At 43.9% G+C, this 27785-nt stretch overlaps 1 protein-coding gene across 6 annotated transcripts; it reads right to left on the bottom strand.

Moving 5' to 3' along the window:
* Positions 1-3730: 3730 nt before the first annotated feature.
* On the bottom strand, positions 3731-23237 carry LOC311500005 (polycomb group RING finger protein 5-A-like). 6 transcript variants are annotated; one of them, XM_084561182.1, is made up of 9 exons: positions 23021-23237; positions 17437-18093; positions 16713-16809; positions 16307-16362; positions 12585-12641; positions 12004-12185; positions 11820-11918; positions 10922-11011; positions 3731-4320 (listed from the first exon to the last, which is right to left on the bottom strand). In XM_084561182.1, exons 2-9 carry the CDS (start codon positions 17549-17551, stop codon positions 4273-4275), a joined length of 744 nt encoding a protein of 247 aa, XP_084417308.1. In that variant the 5' UTR covers positions 17552-18093; positions 23021-23237; the 3' UTR covers positions 3731-4272. The 6 variants fall into 6 exon arrangements, with proteins under 6 accessions (XP_084417308.1, XP_084417306.1, XP_084417307.1 ...); XM_084561180.1 differs by having other exon boundaries at positions 3733-4320; positions 12585-12644; positions 23021-23236; XM_084561181.1 differs by having other exon boundaries at positions 3733-4320; positions 12004-12188; positions 23021-23236.
* Positions 23238-27785: the final 4548 nt, after the last annotated feature.

Raw genomic sequence — 27785 nt, 5'->3', positions numbered from 1 at the left:
AAAGAAACGACGGTCCACCCAGAAAACTTCAAGAACTCGTTAAAAGCCGTCACAAGCTTTGATGAAACTGTCTCTCATGAGGAGAGGAAGAGCAAGACCAAGAGATGAAGAAGTTCATCAGAAAACCACAGACTAACAAGAGATCAGATCAGAGTCCACATCAGCTGCTCAGAGGACTGTATGGATCAGGCCTTCATGGTAGAACTGCAGTAAAAGAAGCTAGAAGAAGAAGAAGAAGAAGAGGAACAACAATGAGATTCCTGATTGACTCCATGTCTTACAGTATTGATGGACCGTCATTTCTCTTTCCTTAGCTGAATGGTTCTTGCTGTATTATGGCTGTGTGTACCTTGAGTTTTCTCTTCTTCTTCTTCTTGTGATTCCTCTGCAGCAGTTCAACCATGAAGGCCTGTTAAATCTGTGGTTTCTGGGGCTGCTAACTCCGACTCCCGTCCTCCTCAGAGACAGTTTCGTCACAACTTTTGATAGTTTTCATGACTGCCCTGGAGAATATCTTGAGGATGTATTGAAAGTTCTTGAAATGTTCCAGCTTAACTGAACTTCAAGTCATTTCTCTTTACTTAGCTGAGTGTTTCCTGCCATAATATAGATTAGAACAGCAGTTGAATAGAGAAACCCTGTGAACCACCGCTACCTCTGGACACAACACATCAAGGAGGCAAGAACTTCCACTAATTACCTCCTAACCAGGCTCACCTGTTGACTGACTACCTCATCAAGCTAATGGGAGAATGCATAGAGAGTGCAGAGCTGTTGATTTCTTCAGTATTCATCTGTAAAGTAGAAAATAGTAAAACTAGATCCCCCCTCTGATTCTAAGCTTCTTCTTTTTATTACTTTTTCACTCGGCCCTGTTTCGTTTTCCGTTTCACGACTCTAACAAGAGGAACTGAAACTCCTTCGTCCTCCCTCGGCGCCGATTACGATCCAGAGAGCTGGTAGTGCTCTGAGTAAGGAGGCAGTGGTTCTCATAGGTTTGCTAAACTGGAGAATGAATATTACTTTCTTGATGTTGCTTTCATTATCACTCTCACTGTCCGCCCACGTCGCTGAGGAGAGATGCGACTTCACTCACCCACTGTACGTTCAGTCTAGTTTCAGACTGCATGCTGGGAGATGTAGGACCTATGCAGAGGTGATATGAATATAACCTGAGCATTGAGAAGAATTAAAAGAATTTGGAGATTCTGGATTATTTATTTGGATTGGCTATAGAAACAAATGGAACCATTCCTGACTTCCTGTTCTTTCCTTTATTCCCAGTTGTCTAAACTGAGCCTGATGTGTTTAACACCGCTGGAAAGCTCCAATAAAATCTGTAATAAAGTTCTCCAGGTTTGATCCGCTCTGATTTACAGTGGATTTTCAGAAACAAGCCTCCCTGTTCTGTCGCCTCCCACTCATGTTTTCATGTAAAGGTAATTCCCTGCAGAGCAGACGGGTCAATGTGAGTCATTTAAAAACAGCACAGGGACCTCTGGCCTACATAACTCTGACCTGAAAAAACAACTACAAGGGCAAGAAGAAACAGCTGGAAGGACGTGTGTGAGTGTTTGAGAGAGAAAGAGAGAGAGGGGAAATGTTTGGGCATGGTTATTAGCATGCATGTGTGTGTGTGTGTGAGTGTGGAATGAATGCTAGAGTGCTCTCCGATTTGCCCGCTCTACAACAGCATATTTATACGTTGTCATGAGGTGCGTACGTAGGTGTGTGTCGTCACTGAGGCTCCTGTCGTTCTGTAAACTCTCTTCATTCACAAAATCTGACTCAAATTCGTAAACATCTGACCCTCACCCTGATCTTTCTGTGTTTGTGGTGGAGATGAGGTATGACAAGGCTCTGAAGAAGTCCTGAGGGTGTCCTGTGGTGTCTGGCAAGGAGGGTCCTCTGTGGATCATCCCACAGATACTTGATCAGTTTGGGATCTAGTGAATTTGGAGGCCAGGTCAACACCTTGTGCTGTTCTTCATGTTTTTTTTTTAGTTGTTCCTAAAGTGTTTTTGTGTGTGTGTCTGTGTCAGGCTGCATCCTGCAAGGAGTGTCATTGCTATGGGGTGGGGGTGCCTGGTCTGGTCTAGGTGGGTGCTACATGTCTAAGTAACATCCACACCAATGAATGCCAGGTCCAGAAGTTTCCCAGCAGAACATTGAACTGTCACAAGATGGTCAATGTTATTTACCTGTCAGTGGTCATAATGTTGTGGCTGATTGGTGTATATCCTGGAATCCAGACCAACTTCCTCATCTAAACATTTTTTTTGTGGAGGAAAGTTGGTCTGGAGTCTCTCTGCTGGGAACTGATCATGCTCCTGCAGTAGAAACAGTATTGAGGCGTCAGTTTGCATCAAGTGACCTGTCCATCAGCATTGGTTTCAAATTCTTTGGCCTTAATCAAGCTATACTTTGTTCTTCTGACCACCTAAAGAATCACAAGCCATCCCTCTGCTTCTTTCTTTCCTTCTACTGTGAATTCCTGCTGCCGTTCTACTCCCAGTATAAATGGCCCTTTGCTGTCACACTCTTTATTTCTGGTGTCACTTATCATCGTTTGGCCAAGTTCTTCAAATCAATCATTTCTCTGAGTCTTTCCTTTGTCATTCTGTCTTTTACATGAGTGCTGCTCACCTCCTCTTCCTCCACCTCCTCATCACCACCACCTCCTCATCCTGCAGGATGATCTGAAATGATCCATCAACTTCCTTCCCTCTGGCTCTTAGGGGATTATCTTCTGTGTTTGGTGGTCTGTGTTTGTCAAAGACGACGTCCTGACTTCAGCTCAAGTCCTTCTCTAACCTCAGCAAACATACTACAGTATATGCTCTTTATTGATCACTCCTTCTTCAAATGTCAGTAATAATCCCCACGGCAGACGAGAAGCAGGAAGTCTGAGTTGACGACTTTTACGAGTCAGTCACAACAATGTCTGAACCCAGTCTGAATCAGCCCACAAAGTTCACCACAGACTACAATACAGAATAATTACTGTTCTATTAGCTTTAACTTGTACTTTCAACCTATTGATGATATATAAAGACGTAGGAACCCTCTGTGACGGCGCTCGTGTTTCCTGAAGGTTTTGAAGCTCAGCAGGGTGTCTTTAGATGTCTCCATTTTGGAGGTCTGACTTCATTCTTCACCAAGATCTTGTATTGATGATGGGAGAGTCTGACCACTGCACAAAGCCTTCTCCAGCACATCCCAAAGATTCTCAATGGGGTTCAGGTCTGGACTCTGTGGTGGCCAATCCATGTGTGAACATGATGTCTCATGCTCCCTGAACCACTCTTTGACAATCTGAGCCCCATGAATCCTGGCATTGTCATCTTGGAATATGATCCATTGATGGAATAACCTGGTCATTCAGTATATTCAGGTAGTCAGCTGACCTCATTCTTTGGACACATAATGTTGCTGAACCTAGACCTGAGCAACTGCAGCAACCCCAGATCATAGCACTGCCCCCACAGGCTTGTACAGTAGACACTAGGCATGATGGGTGCATCACTTCATCTGCCTCTCTTCTTACCCTGATGCTTCTCCACTATCCTTCCAGTTTTTAATAAAGCCTTGGACAGTTCTTAACCCAGTTTTAGTAGTTTCTACAATCTCCTTAGATGTTTTCTCTGCTTGATGCATGCCAATGATTTGACCCTTCTCAAACAGACTAACATCTTTTCCACGACCACAGGATGTTAGAGGAACTGCAGTTTTTGGTTTGGTCTGCGTTGGTTCCATTTTGCTGCTCCACTCGTTTCAGTCTTTCCTCATGAACTTAATGCATGGACTGAGTTTCCTCATTGAGGCGGTTAAGTATGTTAATAATTACATTAGTTGATTAGCTGTTGCTGTTTCGTGCAAACATGAAAACAACGTTCAACGGTAGAAAATCAACATTTAATCTACAGTTAGAGATAGAGACAGGCAAAGTGGAGATATGCTCTTACTTCATTTCTGATCCGAACAGGTTTTTAGGCACAGGGACATACATTTAAAAATATCATATATTATAGCATATATTATTCTATGTAGCATAAAAGCTCTTTAACATAACAACGTATGCACTTCATCATTGGCTGTACAAAAATACATTTAAATCTTTCTCTGCACACTGTGGCCATGTGCATGTCGCTGTGGGGTAACGTAGCTGCTCGTATCGTCTCGTCAACGTTGCATGTGTACATGTGTGTATATACTGTGTGTGTGTATGCGTGTGTGTCTGTGTGTGTGTGGTCCTCTTCTTGCAGCTGTGGTTTAGCCAAAGTCGATTCGTGGCCGGTACTCAAGAACCATGGGATACGTCTGAGGAGAGAGACAGGAAAACGAGAAACTGTTACAGAGAGAGAATCAATCATTTGGTTTTCACACTGTAAACATGAGCACGTCAGAGGAGAACCACGCTGCTGCTGCTGCTGCTGCTGCTGCTGCTGAGAGGAGTCATTAGATCTAAACCCAGTCACGACACTCAGAAGGTTCTGTCCTTTTATCATCGAAACATCTTTCCCTTAACATAATGCATCCCCTAGCTCCTTACTCTAGCTCTAACTCATTGTGCTCTTTAACCTAAAGCCAAATCTTAACAGGTTTTCACCCTCAGAAAGTTGTAAGGCCCCACAACGTCAGTATTCTGCACAAGCGTGGCCCCAACAACCCCCACAGCACTTGACGGAAGCAAAACCTTGAGCAGCTGTTTGACCAGAAGTCAGAAATAGATACTGAATGGAGAATAGTAATATTTAGAATACAGAAAACAAGAAATAATGCATCTTTATTCTATTAACTAAATCCTCACTTCTTCATCCTCATAAATCCTGTTAGATTTCATATCTCGTGGTGTTACAATAACCTGATATTCCTCCAAATCTAACTGCTAAATGAAATGTATGTGATGCAGCTGGTTAAATATATTCTGAACACCTTTCGTTTGAAGCTCTGTGGGCTCTGTTCCTTCTGAGAGAGAGTGAGAGAAAGCCTGGGCTGTTCTTTGACTGCTATTTCATCTGACTTCAGACATTGAAAGTTAAAGAAGAAACTTAAACCCATTTCCATTATACTGTCCTGGATCCACCTGGCTCTGCTCTGCAGGGACGGAGGCCAAGAAACAAAATAAAAAAAAAAAAAAAAAGGCCTGGTTTCTGCAGAAGTTGAAATTGTAAAGTTCAGTTCTGCAAAAGAAGTTAATTTCCACCATTTGAAACACCTGAAACCTGACCTGAAACTCCTCATTTTTAAACCAGGATTACATTTTTGCCCGACGCTCTTCTCCTCCACGATGAATCCACAACACCTCAGTGCACCTCAGTTGTTCTGTTTACTACGATCACTGCTGGAGTCTTGACCTTTCTACAGTTTCTTTTCCTCCTCCATGCACCTCAGTGGCAGGTGGCGTTGTGCCAGAAATACTATTTATTCAACAGAAAATGCAAGTGCAGCTCAGCAAATAAGAAGCTCCACAACTATTTTAACACTTGCTGTATCTGTCATGTCTTCATGGTAAATAAATCAGCCGCTTTGACTCGGCCCCGGGGAGCCTCAGACCCTCTGGCTCTCTCACTAATCCCTCCATCACTGGGGTTAAATAATAGAGACGTCAGCGCTGACACATTCCTGCCTCGTCTCGCTGCGAAACCCATTTGAAACAGCCAAGAGACACGAGATATACGCTTGTCATAAAAAATTCAAAAAGGTAAAAAGGCGAATGTTTGTTTCAGAGGCGCTGCAAACTGAAGGAGTCTGTCTCCTATTTCTGGCAGCCTGGTGCTGCTGGTGCAGCAGAGTACAGCTGCTGTCATCTCCTCTGGCTTTCAGCTTTTTGCTGCATCATGCCTCAAAAAAAAAAAAAGAAGAAGAAGAAGGAGACTGAACTGGTCTCTCACTGAGCCTCTGATTCTCTGACTCTCTTTCACTCAGCAGTTCTGTCTCCAAACACTTTAATTATACTCCACATTCTGTGCAGCTGTCAGCTACTTTTAAGCTGTTTTCTTCTGGTGTCAAATTACTGAAATGTAGAATCGTTGAAAGTGCAACTCCAGCGAAACTTCACAAGGATTAAAAGAAAACTAAAATGGCTGTCAGACGGTGTTCGGTTCAGGCGGACGTCGCTAGTAGCTGGTGCTCTGTAGTTAAACTCCTAAACTTCCATTCTATTCTGTCTGCTCACATAGATCAGCCTCTGTGGCCAATGAAAATCCATTCTCTCAGATTTGTTGTCTGTGATATATTTTCTGCAGCATGCATGAGATGTTGAACCTTCTCCACATGTAAAGCTGCCTTCGTTCACTCAGGCCTCAGGTTTTCCTGCTTCTGAACAAACCAGAGCCAACAGGTGAAAATGATTTCCTTCTCAATCAGTGGACGGACGGAACGACTCGGTCACGGCTGCAGAAATGCCTTTTGGTGATTAAAATAAAATGTGACTCAGTGGGATCTAGGCTGATGCCAGAGGTGGATTTGAGCTTCGTAAACAGAGTTAACAAGCAGCAGCTGTCAGATCTGATGACTGACCAACCATAATCAGGTTCAGGTCCAACGTCTCTATCTGCTGCTACTGTTTGGACTCTGATCATATGGCACTACAAATTAATTTGAGGCCCCTTTCTGTAAATAATAGAGGACTTTAAAAGGATTAGCCACCAGTTTGTGCTACTGTTTAATTTGTAGTTGGTTTTCCATGATAATTATCTCCTCTAATCTCATCAGATTAAGTGTGTCCATCCAGGACAGAGAGCCAATCTGAGGGTTTTAAAGTCACACAATGGGAAAGCTGTTTCCAGACTGATTTCTTCTTTCCTCCTGTGTGAGTCTCCATCCTGAGTGGTCTCAGTGAGCCTCAGCATCAGAGGGAGAAAATGCTGTGGAGTCGTCAGAGGGATGATTCTGATGAATGACTCCTGTCTCGTCTCTGTCTCTCTCGTCCTCTCCTTACCTTGTCCTTAACCAGATGGGGCTCAAACCAGATTCAAAAATAATTTCTTGGTGTTTATCCCCGTGACTCACCGTCAGGGACATAAATAATTCTGGCGGACTGATTTGTGTCTGTTGTTGTGGAGCATCAGAGGCTCTAGGTCGTAAAAAGCTTTTCCTCAAAATAAGTTTTCACACATTCAACCTCGGCCACAATACATTTATATTCTGACCTGGAGTCGGTGTGAGCTCGGGGACAAAGAGTGCAAGGCACAAACCTGAATGTTTAACCAAATCACCACAACTACGTGAGAGTCTGTGCTAAGCATGGTGTTCCAGACGTTCCTTGTGAGGGATCACTCTGCTACCAGCTCCTACCAGCCCCAAGAGGAGTCGCTCGGATCCTCAAATCACCTCAACTGGCCCCTTATCTCTGATGTACATTCTACTAAACCCTATTTTCCAAACTTATTCTTTCACAGTGAAACAAGTAGAACAAACATATATTGCTTGTGCTTCTTGCTTGACGTTCCAAGTCCACTATCAGCCTGGTGAAGGTGGTGGTAGGAACCAAATTTATGGACAGTGTTTCGTTCCTTGGGGAACTCTGTGCTTGCACCATATGTCAGTCAACTATATCCTTCACTATTCTGTGCATGGTACTGATCTGCAGAAAGTTGTGATCTCTTAAAGGGTTCCACTCGTCTCTTTGTATCTTACAGTTGGTCTCTAGTGGACGTCCAAGGCTCCGGTGGCGTAGGAACGTCCACTCTTGTATATTGAGAATATATCGAATGTGTTTGGACGGAGATATCCTTCCCAACAAGTCTTAAACACTCAAATTCAACAAACTACATGGACTCTAGTGCCTCAGATTTCACTGGACATCCTGTTTCCACACCAATGTGAAGGTCGCGTTAGACACTGTAAAACCTTTCTGTTGTATGAGAAAACTTCCTGGCGAACTGAAATGAATCTTGGCCAGAGTTTTAAAAATTGGAAAATGATTTTCCTTTGACTAACAACTCTAAGGTGGTATGAACGTTTATTATCAACCGAAGGAACAGATGCAAAACAGTCTCAAATTCAGCAAAGCTCTTCCTCTTCTGCACTACAGTAACGATCTCTTAATGCGGCTAAATCTTCATATCTGACGGTTGGTCTCTAGTGGACGTTCAGGGCTACGTTCGCCTACGAACGTCCACTGCCTAAGAACATGTTGCTTGTGAATGAACGCAGACAGTTCACCTGCTTCTCTTTTACTTCATGCACAGGCCAAGTACAGTTCTATTAGATCAAAGCTGTACATTACACAAATTGCCAAGAACAAAGAACGTTTGAGGAACCCTGTGTTGGTGTCTGCAGTTGCTTCCTCAAAGTTGACGTTAATCACAGAATGTCCAGGAGCTTTTTCTCTGTGGATCATCAATAACCGTTGGTGTGTCACTGCTGTGCAGCTCGCAGTGATTACTAAAGTCTAGTAACATGGTGTTTGTATTCTGTGTCTGCAACTAAAGGCCCTGATGAAAAAAGGAACATGACCTAGAACACTAGAAGGACTAAAGCAGACGATCTGTGTCTCATTATTACATAAGACGGTTGTCAGTAAACCGCAATCCTCTTTCTTGTTGGAAAAATAATGCAGCATTGTGATTAGTATTATACTGGAGACATTTATTTGGGTTTTTTAGCTTTTTGGTCATTATGCAAGATGATTATATAATTTCCTTCCACTGTGACTGCACCATGAACCGGATCCAAGAGAGCTTTTAGCTCAAGCTAAGAAGGATTTTTCCAGCAGTTATATATTAAAAAAAAAAGAAGACTCCTACTTGTTGGAAATTATGAGAAGAAGCTGAGAAGCTTCAGACTTCATACGGCTCTCATTTCATACCACTCCTACTTCCCATCATCCTCCTCTGCTCCTCCTGACCCGGTATCCGACGCCTCCTGCAGAGCCAGCTGTCGGCGCTCCTCGGTCTCCGGGACCTTTCGGCAGCTAATCGCTCATGTGAACGCACTCAGCCGGTAGCAGATAAACAGTCTTCAGTCACCAAGAACAGGAATGCATGAGGCCGTGCAGAGGATCAAGCACACAAACACACATACCGTCAGAGGACTGGTGACCCTGAAGAGAGACGTCACGTTTCATGATAAAACAGGACACCTCCTCAGCTGACGGTGTCTGCCTGAGCTGTCTTTGTGAGGACTGATTCAAGTTTTAGACCTTGGAAGTGAGGACATGTTGGAATTTCATTACAGTAAAAATCAACAGGGTGAGACCAACTTTGGGGTGATGGAAGCAGCTGCAGTTTGTCGACATAAGACGCCAACACTGAGTTCCTCAAACGTTCTTCACTCTTGGCGATCCATAAATCACAGCTTTGATGTAAGACTTTACTCTTGTTTCACATTTAAGTTGGGGAATGGACACGAGTGGACGTTTGTAGGCAACCACAGAGACCAACTGTCGGATACAAAGAGACGGACGGAGAGCTTTAGGAGACGGTATCTCTCTGCAGATCAGTGACAAGCTTTAAACTCAGTCTCAACCTCAGCACTGCTCTTTCTCTTTGGATTCGTCTTGTTTTGCATCTGTTCCTCAGGTTGATAATAAAGTTTCATACAACCTTAGGTTGTTACTCAAAGGAAACCTTCATTTCAGTACACAGGCGGCCTGTGTAGAGTGAGGCAGGGACTGCTTCAACACCACTGTGTGGACAGAACTCTGTGATCCACATGGGGAGGACATCAATGCCACGACAAACTGCATAACGGACTACATAAACTTCTGCTTGTTCCCTCCAGGGTGGTACGGTGATTCTCAAATAACAAGCTGCGGATTGACCCTGATATTAAAGCTCTGCTGAAGGAAATGAAGAGAGCTTTCAGATCAGGGAATAAGGAGGAGCTGAGGAGGAAGATCAGGGAGGGAAAAGCCAGCTACAGGAGGAAGATGGAGGAGCAGCTGCAGCGGCAGGACATCAGGGCAGTGTGGAGAAGCCTGGAAACCATGTCGGGCTTTAGGAGATCGTAATACTCTGCAGATCAGTGCCAAGCTTTAAACTCAGCAATGCTCTTTCTCTTTGGACTTGTTCTATTTTGCATCTGTTCCTCAGGTTGATAATAAAGTTTTATACAACCTTAGGTTGTTACTCAAAGGAAACATTAATTTCCACGGTTCATATCAGTGCACCAGGAAGTTTACAGTTTATAATGTGTCCTTCACATTCACAAGGATAAGGGGGTACTGGAGTCCATGTAGGTAGTTGTGTTTGAGTTAAAATGTGATATGTCATACGTGAAGCTTTGACAGGTGCAACATCTCAAACTTTAACAGAAGTAAAGTTTTCTTTCAAGTTGATTTTACACCTCAAATTTATGTTGTGAAAGGTCTTTCAGCTGGGTCTGGGTTTAACACGACAAATCTTGCAAGACTGTGCAACGAGATTATGCCACGTTTGAGGAAGATCCAGAACATGACAGAAGCTCCAGCTCTGAAAGTAACGCCAGGACTGAAAGATGACTGGATTTAAAAAGTCTGACGACAGAGAGGAGACAAAGACACGTGAAAGATGAGAAACTAGAGGATGAAGATGGAGGAGACACCACAAACCTCTGGATCCGGACCTCTAATGATGACATTAGTTTTTGAAGGACAATAGTTTCAAAAGGTAAATATCTCTAAATGAATCCATATCCACGCTCAGTCTTACTTTCAACCAGTCTGATTTCTCCCTCCTCACAGCCTGAGTCATTACAGATTCTTGGAACAGAAACGGTCTTCATGCAAAAACCATTTCACACTCAATAGGGAAGCCGCTGAACCAGCAGCAGTTCTCATGCTTGACTGTCAAACCACAACCCAAACTTCTCCTTGGGCCTACTTCTGAACCTTAATATGAGGCTGGTATGGGACGAGCAGGATGGGTGTAAACAAACACACCATCCTGCACCGGTGCATCTACACACAAACAGGAAGTGAATGCGACAGCCTTACGTTCTCCCCGTGCAGCCTCCATCGGGTCATGTAGATGAACTCCAGGGTGTGATCTCTGCCCATGATTTCTCCGTTACACAGCACATCCAGCTGGAGGCGGAAGAAGAAGAGAAGACGACAAGGAAGAAGCTCAGAGAAAGTATGAAAGAACAAAACGACAGAATGACTCCAACGCACAAAAACCTGAGATGTAGAGGATTTTAAACAAAGATGGAAAAGGATCTCAGTGCTAATGTAAGAACTGAGAGGAGAGGGGAAGTTCACTGTGGTAATGAGTGGGAGGCTGCACTGAATATGTGTGAAAGAGTATGAGAACGTGCGACACCAGTTTTAGCTCGGTCGGCTGCGAATGTGAAAGACAGAAACAGTTTTAGTTCTTGGATGATTAAATCCTTGGCTCACGATGTAAGGAGAAATTAAACTGAATATTATCACTGAGCTCCTCCTGCTCATTCTGAGAAGAGGTGCTTGTTTGGTTTATCTGATGTTTTGTTGAAAGTTTGTTATTGCAGCTTTCAAAATGATAGATGCAGACTTTTATTATTTGCATGGCGTTATGACAAACAAATATGTCTGTTCAGTCTCTCGGATCTGCAAAAAGTCAACCGGAAACACGAGCAAATAATTTAACAGTAACTGTTCTGGTAAATCTTCTTCATCTTGCATAAAACATGCAAACAGTCTGCACAAAATCCGTCTGTATTACTGCGTCAGAAGTCTTTTTTATTGCACATTTTAAAAAGAGGTGAAGAGTCTTTAATCTACGTTGCTACATCTGCAGTGTGAGGTCACTAAACTGAATCCTGCAAATTAATTTAAGGTTTAAAATGAACTATTTGTTGACAAAGCTCTTCACGGATCAACACAGAGAGCATGCAGACACACATTTGTTCCTTACCTCATACGAGCTGGGCAGCTTCAGTTTGAGACTGAGAAACTTCTTAATAGTTCCCACGGTGACTCTACTGGAGCAGCGGATGAACCTCTTCATCAGATCCTGATTGGAGGTAATGAGAGATGAGTTCAGGTTTATCCAGGAAACATTCACAAGCCTGAAAGATGAATATTTTAGATTTTTATACCGTGACAGTGCTCTCCCCGGACTGGCCCGTGTTTCGGAGGCAGTCCAGACAGATGGCGATCTGAGGGTCGCTCCGGTGGTAGTCGTCATCGGCTCCGCCGTCGCCGTCATCGCCGCCGCCGCCATCAGCGCCATCACCTCCAACGTCAGGCAGCCCGAACCGCTGACACCGCAGGGTTTCCACTGCTACCATACGGGACACAGAGCATTCACCCCGGGGCTTAGAATGAACACTAATGTGTAGAAATGATTCAAAACTATTCTGAATTCTTACTAATCCCTGTTTCACTAGTAGACAGGGTATTAGTGTGTCTGAAGGAAGAGCAGGAAACAGGAAATAAACGCTGCTGCAGATTCACATCATCAAAAATCTGATGATTAATCACATGCTGATGAGTCAAAACCACCATGAACCCTGCAGAGTTCACTTTTGACAAATAATGAAAGGAAAAACACACAAGAAACTCTGAATGCACTTTAGAAATGGTGTGCACTTCACTATCGTAGCGTTTCTCCTACAAGCTGTGTTTATAGGAACACCAAAAAGGAGAACAGGAGCAGTTTCTAAGTCAGACAGATTACCTTGACCGTTCTCTTTGGGCTGATTCTTCCTCCAGAATTCAAGTTCTTGCTGTTCCTCTTCTAGTTCAACAGACACAAAGAGGAAGTGTTAGCGTAAAGGACATGAACTAAGCTCTTCACATGGGCTAGAGAACCACGAGCACTCTCTCCAGAGAATATAGAGATGTTGGTCATGGTTGTAATAGAAGGAAAAGCTCAGGTGTGATTAATAATTACTCTAACGACGGATCATCAACAATGGCCTCCGTTAGGAAAGTCCCAGATAAATTTTCCAGTGAAACCAGGAAGTGAAGGCTTCATGTTCTAACTGCTGCCTGGTCGATGTGAACAGCCGCCTCTCATTTTACTCGTCAGGGTGGAAACTTTAAGTTCAGGATTTATTTGCTGATGTTTTCAGAGGTGGAAGCAAACAGACGTTGCCGTTAGCTTGCTAAACTGCTAGCCTTGCATCCTCGCCACTTCCTGCATCTTCTCGTTGGAAATCTGGCTGCGGTCTCACAAGAGTTTATATTTAGAAGAATTGTGCTTTTGCATGTAAAAATGAAAGAGGTCTATATGCTGCATTGATTTCATTGATTGAATATGACTGAATATGAACCACCTCCGGTAATTTTGCTGCAACAAAAAGCAACAGTGTCCAGGAATCAAGGAGTAAGATAAGGTTAGACAATCCAGCGAACAGAGTACGATTGTACAGTTGCAGAAGCAGGTTTTTGCTGTTTTACTCTGCAAAGTAATCTTCATACTAAGTAAAATTCATAAAAGTGTGTTTTCTCCTCATATGAACAATCAAAATGAGAACTAAATGAGGTACGGGCTCGCTCGATTTTAACACAGAACGTAAAGAAACCCTGAGTTTTTTCTTGTACGATGTTCCTGCTGCCAGGGCGCTCTGTCAGCTGAAGTTATGGAGTCATAAAGTTATAGTGGCATCACAGCTTCACTTAGACACGTTGACTCGCAGTTGGCCGAGCTTCAGTGAGACGGCCGTACGTCTTCATCTCGTTTTCAACCCTTGAGATTCCACCCCTCTAAAAATTAATGTGACGCTGACAAATGAAGACTTCACCGATGGAAGGAGCAACTCAGAGGAGGATCTAAGGTGTGATGAACTGTACGGGCGGTAAACGGTAAAACTGGACCTTAATGTCTGTTACTGCTTGAATGTGATGAGTCTGAGGACATAAAAGTCAATTAAAATAAGTTAATAATTTCAAGCTGAGTTAAAAACTGGAAAGACTCCACAGCTTTCTGCAAAGGCCATGTCTCCTTTTGTTTAGAGCCAGGCTCTTGGAGCAGACAGTTCAGGTCTTAAAGGTCAGTGATGTAGCCAGGGGCCATGAAGAGCTTTAAAAGTGATCATTAGGTTCTTTAAATCAGTTCTAAATTGTACTGGAAGCCACTTATGATGTGATCTCTTTACCTGGTTCTGGTAAAAAGCCTGGCAGGTAAAATTAAGAACCACAAGTGTTGTCTTTACATCTATATTGAGAGCTTTTTAATATCATTTGTAGCTGCTGACCAAATAATAATAGTTTCTTAGGCCTTTATTTACCTTTATTACCTGGGAATTTATCCTTTTCACTGCTGCAAACAGCACAACAGAGACATAACTCAGCTTATGGCTGCTTTGAGGGTTTGGCTATAACCTGAGCTTTGTGTGGGCCTTTAAAATATGTAACGCCAGGGATAAATAAATCAATAGTAGCCTCACGTTTGACAGAAAACACTGCACACCTTTTTTTCCCCCCAGCTTTTTCATGTTGTAGTGTGGCGCGCAAATTAAGATCTGATCACAAGCGGTCACTCGGGACACAAGTGGAGATGCATTTTGATTCCAGGTGTGAACCCACACACTTAAAGATGGCCACTTGTGAACGGACAACTTCATGAAACTCACTGCAGGCCTTATTTTGTTGCCTTTTGTGCTGCACAAATTAAGATCTGTTCACAAGCAGTCACTCGGGACACATGTGTGCAGAGGCTGAGTCCTGCGTTTTATGCTGGGCCTCAAAAACTCTGCATGAATAATAACTACAGTCATAAAAACAAATGCATCAGACAAATGCATCTGGATAATTTACATGCACTTACTGACTTCATAGAACTCAGATTAAATATTGACGGGTTATTGCTAAAAGGTTGGTAGAGCATTAAATGAGGGCTGCTACGGACTGTCAACAGTTGCTCAAGTGTTTCGGGAGTTTTTAATAATCTGGTGATTACTGTCAAACGTTAGGCTTCTGCTAATTTATTTATCTCTGCCTCTTAGCCAACACTGCAGATCATTGTGTTGTAGCCTTTTCATGTTGTAATGTGGCACACAAATTAAGATCTGATCACAAGCGGTCACTTGGGACACAAGTGGAGATGCATTTTGAAGCTCGGTGTGAACACACCCTCTTAAAGGTGGCCACTTGTGAACGGATAACTTCATAAAAATCACTGCAGGCCTTAGTTTGTTGCCCTTCTGTGGCACAAATTGGTGCACAAATCAAGATCTGATCACAAGTGGTCACTCGAGGCGCACGTTAATGCTAGGTGTGAAAACATGTGCAGAGCCTAAGGGCAGTATATTGTAGTAGGGTACAGTCTGGGTCCTGCCTTTTATGCAAAGCCTCAAAAGCTCTTGAATTTTAACTATAGTCATAAAATCAGACAAAGGAGAATTCATCTGGATAATTTACATGCACTTACTGACTTCATAGAACTCACTCAGATTAAATATTGACAGGTTATTCCTAAAAGGTTGGTAGAGCATTAAATGACAGCTGCTACGGACCTTTAACAGTCACTCAGGTGTTACGGGAGTTTTTAATAATCTGGTGATTACTGTCAAACATTAGGCTTCTGCTAATTTATTTATCTCTGCCTCTTAGCAAACACTGCAGGCCGTTGTGTCATAGCCTTTTCATGTTGTAACATGGCACACAAATCAAGATCTGATCACAAACGGTCACTCGGGACACAAGTGGGGATGCATTTTGATTCTAGGTGTGAACACACACAGGTGGCCACTCGTGAACGGACAACTTCATAAAACTCACTGCAGACCTTAGTTTGTTGCCTTTTGTGCCGTAATGTGGTGCACAAATCAAGATCTGGTCACAAGTGGTGCGCAAATGGGGACGCATGTGGTCGCTAAGGTTTGGCACTACATATAAGAGATTGCTACAAGAACACACATGTATTGTGTGCACGCAACCACACCACAAACGGACAAGCACTGGATAAAAAACAACCACAAAGAAGAAAAACCTTTCCTAGATTGAAGGTTCTTACCCATCCACGTCACAGTGTTTCCAAAAACCAAGCTGAAACAGGGCAACTTTGTTCAAACTCTTCATGAAACTCTACAATTCATGTTGCCCTTGTTGCCCTTGTTTGTTGGAGACATCAATGATTAATTGTGGAGAGCCATGGGAAAGCCACGAAGACATTTGTGATGTTTAATCTTTTATAAAAGCTCTGATTAGTCGCTGTAATAGTTTTCTAGTTTCTCCTTTTCTTTGCTAAACTGCCTGTGATCCAGTATGTGGTCACGTCATGTGTGCATGCTGCAGGCTCTTTGTGATAAAGGCTCGGCAAGCCTCGGTGTTTTAATAAATTATGCGAGCAGAGCGCCGTAAATTATTTTTCTCAACCTCCCGTGAATAGTCACATAATTTAACAGGGTCGGCAAACGGAGGAGACAGATTGATGAATCCGTCTGGCAAACTCACTTTCTCTGAGGCCAGGCACCAGCTTGAATATGATCTCCTCCAGGGTGTTGTCCAACCTGAGAATACGAGAGGGAGGAGGAGGAGGAGGAGGAAGAGGAGGAGGAGGAGGAGGGGGAGAGTTATTCGGTTAAAACAAAGAGAACGAATTAAAACGGTGATAGAGGTTTTAGAGGAAGGGAGGGGTCGGGGTGAAGTTAAGCAGAAACAAAAGAAGAGACAGATGAGGAGTAAATGAAAATAAAATGAATCACAAAGAAGGATCCAGAACAGGAGGATGAAGCAGGCACTAATATATTCATTTTTAAAATTGATCAGCTCTTTCATTAGGAATAAAATAAGGAGTTCATTCAAAGCAGCTCATTTGGAATAAAAGAAAAGATGAAGTGAAGGAAGAACAACACGTCACCTGAGCATCTCCAGAGGGTTGGTCTCGTGGACCTGAATGCCACATCTGGGACAGTCGTTGCTCTCCTCAAAGTGCTGCACGATGCAGCTCTTACAGACTGCAGAGGAAACAACGGGGACAGGTTCTATTCACTGGAGTTAAGAGAACCGTTAGCATCTCCACCGGGAGCTCTTTGTTAAGACACTCCGGGTCATTTTTGTTTAAGTCCTCAGAAACAACAGAGGAAGGAGCCTGGAGGGTGGTGCATTTACCTGCAGCTCACTGGTCTGGCATGTCAGCCAGTCTGTGGTATGGACGCTTTAAATGTGTTTATTCAATTAACAGGTGCAATGAAAAGTATTCAGGACACTTTTTACGTTTTATACCCCTTTACACCCTCCCTTCCTTGTCCCGCATTCTCCTTGAAGTTATTAAAACCAAAATCACAAAAATCAGTTTGACTATTAACAAAAACTATTTAATTTAATCACTTAGCTTGATAATGATGGGGTTTGAATGCACATAATTTAATTTATGGAACTGAATTGAAACGTTTTCTTTTTATATTTGCCTCCTTCTAAACCATTAACCCGATAAATATTAAAATGACAGGTTGAAAATCTTATTTATTCTCTACCTGGCGCCTATCACGCTACGCTACGACTGTGAGTCAGACCTATTTTATTCTTAAAGTGACACTGTTTTCTATGAAATAATAAACGGGTGTGACTGTTATTTTACTTACAGGTGTGCAGGCACTCGGTGACTGTGGTGGGTTTAATCAGGTAACCTCGGCACAGGTAGCAGGTGATGAAGTGGTTAAAGTCCTTCACCAGGTGCTTCCTTCCTGTGGCGGCCATGTTTGGACGGGAGCTGCAGTCTGAAGCCTCGTAGCTCTAGAACCAGACGTCCATTCACAGCCCGGAGGAACGCAAGAGTTTACAGGCTGATCGCGTCTGATTGTGTGTCAGGATTTATTTTATTTTATTTTTTGCTTATAGTTGCAGACTAGTCTCTATCCACGGCTGATGAAAGCAATATGAGATGCTACTGTGTGAAATCCTGCTCCATCCTTGACGTGAATATTGCGGTCAGTTCTTCTTTAGAAACATTTAGATTTTATTCCATCTTTGGTCCATGAAAGAAAAAAACAAAAACAACAACAACACACGGCTCGTCCAATCCGTGGAGTCAGACAATCACGTTCCCAGAATTCCCAGAGAGTGAGAAGTCTCGTCGTCCTCCCTGTCTCGGTGCCATTTTTAATCCATGAGGGGTCAAAGGTGAGCTACAGCGTGGCCAAAGACTCCCGCCTCATTCATCGCCACGCTGCTGCTGCTGCTGCTGCTGCTGCTGCTGCTGGTGTCGACTTCTCTGAGACGACTCTTCAGAGTGAAGTCACCTGGAGAGAATGAGATGCAAAAGTGAACGGGATTGAGCAGCAGCCACAGTCATAAAGAAACACCTTTATGACTTTAGGATCATATATAGAGACACTGATACTGAGACAAACAGAAACCTGTAGTACACACTGCAGTCACATAACGTCGCCACCATTCACACACAAACAACAAAAGAAGTTGGGAAGACGCTGATGTCTTGTAATGGACATCTTCTACAAAACAAACCAATTAGACGACACTGAAGGAAACATTTAAAAGTTACAGGATGTTAAATCGGCCTAAAGTTATTTCACATGACTGTTCATTTAATTATCACTGCACATGTCTGGGTACTGCTTTTCAGTGTCCACATTTCCAGGCAGTGAGATAACAGGAAGAGTGTGGACCGACTGAGTTCATAGGAGTTCCTAGAGGAGCTCTGTCAACCTGCGGGAACCTGCCAGGTGTGAATACGTTAACTCTACGATAACGGATGGACACTCCAGAGAATAAACTAACTAAGCTTTTAACTTTCTGGTCTACCACCTGACCTCTGCTGCTTTTATGCTACGCACTAAGTACTGGCACATAACTGACTTTGACGATTCAATGTTCTGCTGGGAAACTTCTGGACCTGGGTTAGGGTTAGACACCCACCTAGACCTTTAGGAACAACTAAAAAAAACTTGAAGAACATCAAGGTGTTGACCTGGCCTCCAAATTCACTACATCCCAAACTGATCAAGTATCTGTGGGATGATCCACAGAGGCCCCTCCCCTCAAAGGGCCCCCCGCTAACAACAGGACACCCTCAGAAGGCCCATGTCCATTCTCTGATGAGTCACCACAAGGGAGACCTGCACAATGCTAGGACATAATGGTCATAATGTTATGCCTGATCGGTGTATATTACAAAAATGTTTGACAAAGTCTTTGTTCTTCTTTTACTGAACTAAAACTCCAATTACAGGTGAATATCTGCTCGTTAACAGACTCTAGTCATGTGATGTTCAGGTGGACTCCACCCACAGATGTCCTGATATAACCCCAGATCCTCCACCTGTCCTTCAGAGTTAAAGACCTGGATGAAACATCTTCAAGAAACCCAATAAGTCCAGTTGCTCTTGTTTCAGATCAGATTTTTTGGGATATTTTTGGATAAGTTCAGGGTTTTTTTTTACCCTTGGTAACGTCGTAGGGCTGGGTAGCGCTACTATTTCAGTTTTACCACCGTCAGTGGTTTTAGAGGTTTGTGGTGTCTCCACAACATCTTCTCACTCTAGTTTCTCATCTTTTCATGTGTCTTTGCTTTTGTCCATCTCCTCTCTGTCGTCATAGTTCTTAAACCCAGTCATCTTTCAGTCCTGACGCTGCTCTCAGAGCTGGAGCTTCAGTCGTGTTCTGGATCTCCATCACACGTGGAATAATCTCGGTGCACGGCCTTGGTAGACTGGTTTTGAACGACAAATCTTGTGAGATTACACAACCAGACTGAATGGCACATATTTAAAAATGGACTCTGTCAAACCAAGATTGATTTGAATAACTGGCAGCGTTTTTTTACGACTAGTAGAACAGATTATTTCCGTCTTTATTTAACCATCAAGCTACTTTTATTTGTTGGTCATTCAGTATCTGTTTTCTGTCGCTACCTGTTTCTCAGTAATCACTGTGATCACCACTAACTAACAGTGACACCCAACGGGACCGCATCAGTTCTGACCTACATGCATTCATTTCTGGATTCCCATTCCTATGAATAGCTAACCTCTCCAACTTGCCCCCATTCCTTCCCCACTTTGATGGATCTGAGTGAATTTCTCTTCCCCCTCCTTCACGTACGGACGTCGGGCTGGATGTGAAGCTTCACGTCGTTTCATAGTCACTGTGCAAACCTCTTCATAAAGCTGTTACAGCTCAGCCACTGTGCTCAGGGCTCCTCTTGTAAATAGCATCAGAAACTAATCAGCATGTTAATCACTACGGCAACCGTCTCCGTGCAGCTTCATCCAACGTCTCGTTTCATCTTCCTCTGACGTTTGCTATAAATTGACCTGATGTGCAGTTAATGTCAGAGACAAAGTGGTTTTTGGTGCCACAGCTCCATTACATGGAGCAATAATTTACTAACGGGGGAAATATATGACGACGCTCCAAGTCTGTAACACAGCGAGGCAAATTTACAGCGTTACGGTAGACGTGTTAGAGTTAGATTTGTGGGACTGTAGCTCCTGTACAGACACAGCAGAATAAAACATTAAATATAATTTAAAGTGGCATCAAAAAGAGAATATCACAATATCATAACCAACTTCTTTCTTACTTCCTACTTTTGACATTTGTACAGACTGAAGACAACAAGTAAAGAGTAGAAGAATAAAACCTAATTAAAATAAATTCTCAGCCAAATAACTAAATTTAAATTTACCAAAAGCTGTACAAGACACTGTGTAAACTTTTATAAAGTATAATCATAATTAAGTGGCTTCTATTAGATCTGTTTGCTGACGCTTTAAAATGTGAATTTTGTACAAACATTTCTTAAACTCTTGCTTAAAGCTGCCAAACAGCCTTCCCAAGTTATTTGAATGTTTTTGCATGCCCGCATTGACGGGCATGCAGAAACATTCAAATAACTTGTGATATACGTCACAATGTACGCACAATAATGATCTGAACTTCCCAACAACTAAATTCAAGTCCTTTAAAGCTGCTTTTAGTAAAGTTGCCTCATTAGCAGAAGTAAACGGTTGCTCATTATCTCAATATGTTGAAGAGATCTTCTTCTTGACAGACTTGTATTCATTATTTTTTTACTTAAGCATCCCCTGGTTGAGTGTTGATCAAGTCAAGTCAAATGAATGAGTACATGTAACATCCTCAGAGACCCATCTGTCCCAGGACGTCGTCTCTTTGAACTGTTGCTCTTGAGGAGACGTCCCGGGACAGTCTCAACACCGACAGACAGACTGATCACCTCACCGTCACGCACCAAAGTGAAACGTCTTGGTGTTTAACTTACAAGCCTTCTGCTTCATGCTCTCAGTAAATCAGGAGGAAATGATTTTTAATCCTGTTTCTTGAGTGGAGTCAGGTGTGGGGAGCGGTTTACCAGCTGTCAATCATTTAATCAAGACCAAATACACAAACTTCAGACTCGTTTACTTGGTAGTTTGGATTTTGGGAAGTTTGATTGAGATGTGCTGACACAGGAGGATGCAGGACAGGTAGTCTGTGGATACCTGGCTGGATCAAGACCACACAGGTCTCCTTCATGATGCATCCTGGGTAAATCGCTCAGGGCATCATCCAGGTATTTGGTTTGTATGTATATTGAACTGGAACAGAACTTGGACTGATTTCACAAGAGAACAACACAACAATATAAAGGCCTCCTGCTTCCAGATCACAGCCTCAGTCACCTGACAGACACATACCTAGACCCTGCTTATCTGATCCTGATTCTTTTTGGCTACCTCCTGGAAATCACAAGAATAGAAAACACCTGATGAACCCTGAACCTCTGGGAAGGTTCTCAGTCATCCAGGTCGTGGAAAGGAATATCCAAAAGACGGAGCTGAAATGAGGAGAACTGGACTTGTGGGGTTTCTAGAAGATATAAACTATTTAATTATCCAGAGTCTGGCAGAATATTCAACCATCTGTCCTGACAAAGTCTGATCCCAGACTTCCTCCACCATAAATGACCCACTACTGATAGATTTACACAACTGGGAGGTGGTTAACCTGGTCCAAAATACAGTTCTCTGCCAGTTCCCCCCATTGGAATGTGTTGGTTAGCTCAACTTCTTATTTGTAAGCATTTCCAAAAGTTCCTTAGCTTCCAAATTAAACTCCAAGTTTAAAGAACACGTCTTGGAGGATGTTCCTCTTGTGTTCTGTGTTCAGTCGGCAGCTAACCTCCACCTTTTACATCTTTTAGTTTTGTGCTACGCGCAAAAACTAGATTTGTACATCTACAATGACAGTAAAGTCATCCTGGGCCATTTAGGCAGTTTGTGGCGCTACTGCGCATGCTCTCACTGCACCTGTTCTTTTACGCACCTGCTGCGTGACGCACCCTTCACGCGACTCCAAAACATTAAACTATAAGAAACATAAATGTCGCTGCTGCTGCTGCTGCTGCGGTTCAAGCTCGGCCTCCGTCGCTTTTTTGGAGACGCGCCACCTGACGCGTTTGCGGGACAGGTGGGCGCGCGCATTCGGGCTCATGCTGCGTTCAGGGAACCCACTCTCTGCAGGAACGCTTCATTCAGCGTGGGTCGCTTTTTGCTGGAAGAATCTCGAGCTCAGAATCCCCCCCACCCTCAACCCCAACCCCAACCCACCCACAACCCACTCGGTGTCCGTAAATGAGACACGACGATAACGCGAGCGCGCACGGCGTTATTTCCTCACACCGAAGCCGATCTGCTTATCTCATCGTTAGGGCGCGTCACGGTCTACGTCACTCGTGTCAAAACAACATCAATGGACGACACACACACACACGCGCGCGCACACACACACTACAGTGACACACACCGATGTACTACACGCGCTCGGTGCGCGCATGTCGCAGGTCGTCATTCCATCTACACACACCTACAGTGCACACGCACGGAAACGCGCACGCAGCACGTATGTACGGTAAAAGTTGCACAGCTTCGTGTCACGGCCTTTAAAAGAGCACCGAGGCTTAGTGATCGTTTCCGTGAAATAAAACCGTAATCCCGCATGTGCGTGTGCACGGCGACGGACGGAGGGAGAGAGTGAGCGAGAGGAGGGGAGGGAGAGGGGGAGAGGGAGAGAGAGAGAGGGGGGAGAGAGGAGGTCCAGCCAGCAGCAGCGTCAAAGTTTTGGCTGTAACGTAAACGCGGCCGACGTCGGCTGATGAATTCGCCCTCACGCGCAGAAATAACGAGAAATAACAAACGCGTTCCTCACCTCCGTGCGCACTTTCCCCCCCTCCGGCCCCCGGAGTTACGGATGCCGCGGCTGGACGGGAATGTCCACCATGACGCTGCCCCCGGTCCTTTCCCCGCCGTTCAAGTCCGCTCCGTGCTGGCTGAGCTGAGGAGGAGAGAACGCGGAACTGGTCGGCTCGGATCTGCCCCAGTCCGCCCAGCAGCCAGGCAGCCAGGCAGGCGGGCGGGCGGCAGAGAGCAGCGGTGGGCGGGGAAGCCACCAGGCAGGCAGGCAAGGCAGGCAGGGCTCGGAAACTGAAAGCGGTTGTGTAACTGAGTGACTATTGGCCCACAACACACACACACACACACACACACACACACACACACACACACACACACACGAACGCACAGCCCCGGATCTATCTGCTGTGTAGAGATGATCAGGGATGGAGTTTACTCAGTGGATCTGCAGCTTGTTTTATTCTAAGAAACATTTAATTATAAAACATAAAGGAAGGAGACTCTGAGACTATTAATGAGCAACAACAAGGCTCCTCATCTGCTATAAAAGCTCACACATTAACACTACTTACTAGAGTCATATCTGAGTCTACAGCGTCCCTCCCCTCATCTCCTCCTTCATCTACTTTACAGACAAATGTTCAGGGGAGCAGGTATTCGTATACGCCCTCTGGAAACTTGACCCGGCACTAAAGCTCTGGATTCAGTTCCCCCAGAATACAGCAGACACTAAACGACTCCCAGAGGAAGGACTCCTCAGATTTTAAGTTATTTCTTTCATGATCAACGCTCAACCCTCCCAAAGCCTGTGGGACCCTGTTTGATCCTGGTCATCTGCCCCCTGCTGGAGATATCCGTGCTCTGCAGTGGCTTTTGGCAGCTGTTTCCAAAATGGCTGCATTCGTGCACTTTCCAGCTGTTTGGATGTAAATCTTTGCTCGTTTTCATTATGAATATGAACTTTATTGAAGCAGCCTGTTATCTTATTGTTAAATAATGTTAAAAAGTTTCAGATTAAATATGAAACAGACAGTATATATGGTTATTTACCTCCATCGTTACTGTAATCATAGCCATAATGTCGATTTTTTATTTTTCATATTGAATTTAACTTTTTCATTCATTCATTCATCTTCTATACCCGTTTAGTCCTGTTAAGGGTCACGGGGGTCTGCTGGAGCCTATCCCAGCTGTCATCGGGCGAGAGGCAGGGGTACACCCTGGACAGGTCGCCAGTCCATCGCAGGGCTAACACAGACACACACAACCATTCACGCTCACACACACACCTACGGCCAATTTAGAATCACCAATGAACCTAACCAGCATGTCTTTGGACGGTGGGAGGAAGCTGGAGAACCTGGAGAGAACCCACGCAGACACAGGGAGAACATGCAGACTACACACAGAAAGGCCAGCCGGCCCATGGATTCGAACCGGTGACCTTCTTGCTGTGAGGCATCAGTGCTAACCACCTTGCCACTGTGCCTTTATTTTTGTTCTGAAATAAAGAAAATAAAGTATTTTAACGATTTATTGGGATTTTATTTAAAGGTCTTTAAAGTCAGGCCTCAAAGGGTCAAAGGTCTGAACATCCTCTACATGTGTGGAGACATAAATGATTCATGAGGTTTATGTTTGCATCTCTCCATGAAATACCTCAACCACTACCGAATGGATAGCCGGGACGTTTGACGCTGATGTTCAGATCCCTAATAAGTCATTTGTCAATCATTTAAATTGGTCTAATTCGTTCATTGTGAAGGAAAACAACGGGATCCACACAGATTCCTGCTGTTTCAGGTGAGTGTCTGGTCGTTATAGACTCTAGTGGACGTGAGGAAGGAGAGGAGACCTCTTCAGCCACTGTTTATCCAGGAAAGGGTGAGCAGCTTTAAGTACCGGGGGGGGGGGGGTCTGGGGCGGGTCCACATCAGTGAAGACCTCACCTGGACACTGAACCCCAACCACACAGCTGGTCAGGAAGCCTCAACAGAGACTGTACTTCCTGAGGAGGTTGAGGAAGTTCGGCAACTTCTACAGCTGCATCGTTCAGAGCGTCTTGATCAGCTGCATCACCGTGTGGTGCGGCAGCAGTATGGACATGGACTGAAAACGCCTGCAGAGAGGATCACCAGGACTCCACTGAACCTCTCTGCAGAACATCTACCAGCATAGAGTCCATCACCAAGGACCCCACCCACCCCAACAGGGACTGTTCACACTCCTACCCTCAGGCCAGAGTGTGAAATGTAGGACCTCAAGACTGAAGAAGTCCTTCTTTCCCACTGCCATCAGACTCCTCCACAGCTGACAGGAGTCTGGAATCATAGACTACTTCATGTCATATGATGCACTTTTTCAGTTTCTCTTTACATTTTAGTTCATTTGCACATTGATATTTGCCCTGGTTATCTTGTGTTTTGTTTTATATGTATGTTTTTATATTCTATTTTTAAGATTTATATTGTTGGGCATTTGGGTGGACGGCAAAAGAAGAATTTCATTACACAGTGAAACATGTTTCTACTCTGTGCACATGACAACAAACTCTTTGAATCTTTGAATCTAGTCATGTGAGTTTTAGGTGGACACCACCTCCAGAGGTTCCTGATAAGACCTGTACCCCCCACCAGTCTTTTAGAACCAAAGACTTGGATGGAACGTTTTTTGTTTTGTTTTTTTGGGATAAACCATGACCTGGAGGACTGGGGACCTTCCCAGACACTTTGTTTGGTCTTTACTCAAACAGAAAAACCCTAAAATCCTAAAGTCAGAAATGATTCCTGCTCATATTTCCTCTCAGCAGACTTCCTGGTCCAGAGTCTTTCTGGTAGAGGAGGCCTCCGGAGGGAAAACCAAGACTTCTGTGACGTCACTCTGTGGGATACGACCTCTTGTTTTGGGAAGTGGAATGTGTCACCGTGGCAACCAAGTTCCTGGTCCAGAGAAGTTAGCTCTGGACCAGAATATGACCAATGACCACCTCCACCATCTCCAGAGGTGGAGGTGTGATCTTATTAAAGCTGATCCGGCCTTCATGTATTCATTTTCTTCCCGGGACAGGCCTGACAGAATGGAAACACCTCAACAGTGAAGCTTTTATCCCTGTAGTGACTTTAATTATGGACCAACCTGTGACTGGACAATCACAGGTTTCAAACCGGCCACAGATTGTGGTTTATAAAGTCTGATAAGTGTCTGTACTTCTGCGTTTAGCAGCTCTAAACCTTCTGACGCTCTCGTTAGACTGATTATGTGAATACGTGTTGAGGTTCACGTCAGTCCAGTTTAGGGTAAAAGTCTAGAACCTAAAACAGAGAGAGAGGAGAGAGAGGGGTCGGAGAATAAGGGACAAGACAGGTTCAGATGAAGAGATGAGACACGGCAGCGAGAGCATAAAGGTGAGGAGAAGGGACTGGGGACTGTGTATTTAAAGATAATGAGAGAAGGAATGAGAATGAGGAGGAGGGGCGGCGGTTGAAGAATCGAGGCCGGGCCCGACGCGAACGATGAAAATAAGAAGGTCGAACACAGAGAGATGAAACGAGAAACAGGATACAGATACAGAGATAGATATCAAAGCAGAACAGAGACAAAGAAGACAGGAAGTGTAAGAGAGAGAGAGAGGGAGAGAGACAGAGAGACAGAGAGAGAGACAGAGAGAGAGACAGAGAGAGAGACAGAGAGGATGGCAACAGTTTCATCAGTTTGTATTTTTATCTGTTTATTTAAACCCCACAAGCGTCACAAGCGTAATCTATTGTGCAACACAGAGTCTACATAGATACACAAGCTATATATACACGGGACAGTTTTTATAGCTGTGTGTCAATGCTTGTGTGTGTGTGTGTGTGTGTGTGACAGAGTGTGTGTGTGTTATTATTTCTCATAAACTCTTGGGATTACTCCGTTGTACTCGTTGTCAATTCATGGCCCTAACTCGGCCGTCTACATCTCTGCAGCTGCTTTCAGATGAACGCTAACACGCCGAGGGATGTGGAGCAGGAGTTTAATTTCACCATCTTTACTGTCAGCGAGTTAGCGTGCGATGGCAATAGACATAAAATACAGCAGGGCATAATTAGATTTGCAAAATGTCAGGCGATCACTAACGTTGATGGATTGACCAACTTTAGTGCAGACGTTCACGAGGATGAACTTTAACTACTTTATGGGATGAGATCTTTCGGTTTGGACCAAACTCTCAGTCTGACGTATCTTAAATTCTAGAAGCATGACAAAAAATACAAATGAAGTGTTTGGCATGAACAAACTAAAATGTCTCTAGGATCCATGGTGAACAGGATGGTTATCAGTGCACCATATTCTGTGCCAAGCCAACATGTAGTTGTTGAGTTTTGAAACTAAAAAACACAAAAGACATCTCAACTTAGAAAAGGTTGAAGGATTGACAAAGTTCACCCTGATAAAAGTCTGAACAAAACTTGAGGGGTTGCATTGATCAAACTCATAGTCTAACATACCTTAAAATCTACTAGCATGGCAAAAAATATAAATAAATAAATTGTGTCAATCCAACATATAGTTGTTGAGTTTTAAAAGTAAATATAAAAACGATGATGGACGAACGAAAGCTATGGAAATTCATCCTCACGAACAAAACTGATGATTAGATTTGATCTTTCAAATTCAGTCCAGGCCAAAGTCACAGCCTGACGTACCTTAAATCCTAGTAGCATCATTCATTCATTCATTCATCTTCTGTAACTGCTTGTGCTCTGTAGGGTCTTGGGGGGCTGCAGCCTATCCCAGCTGTC

Source organism: Chelon labrosus, assembly GCF_963514085.1.
Source record: "Chelon labrosus genome assembly, chromosome: 15".
Taxonomy (NCBI): domain Eukaryota; kingdom Metazoa; phylum Chordata; class Actinopteri; order Mugiliformes; family Mugilidae; genus Chelon; species Chelon labrosus.
This window is presented reverse-complemented; position numbering and strand designations above follow the sequence as displayed.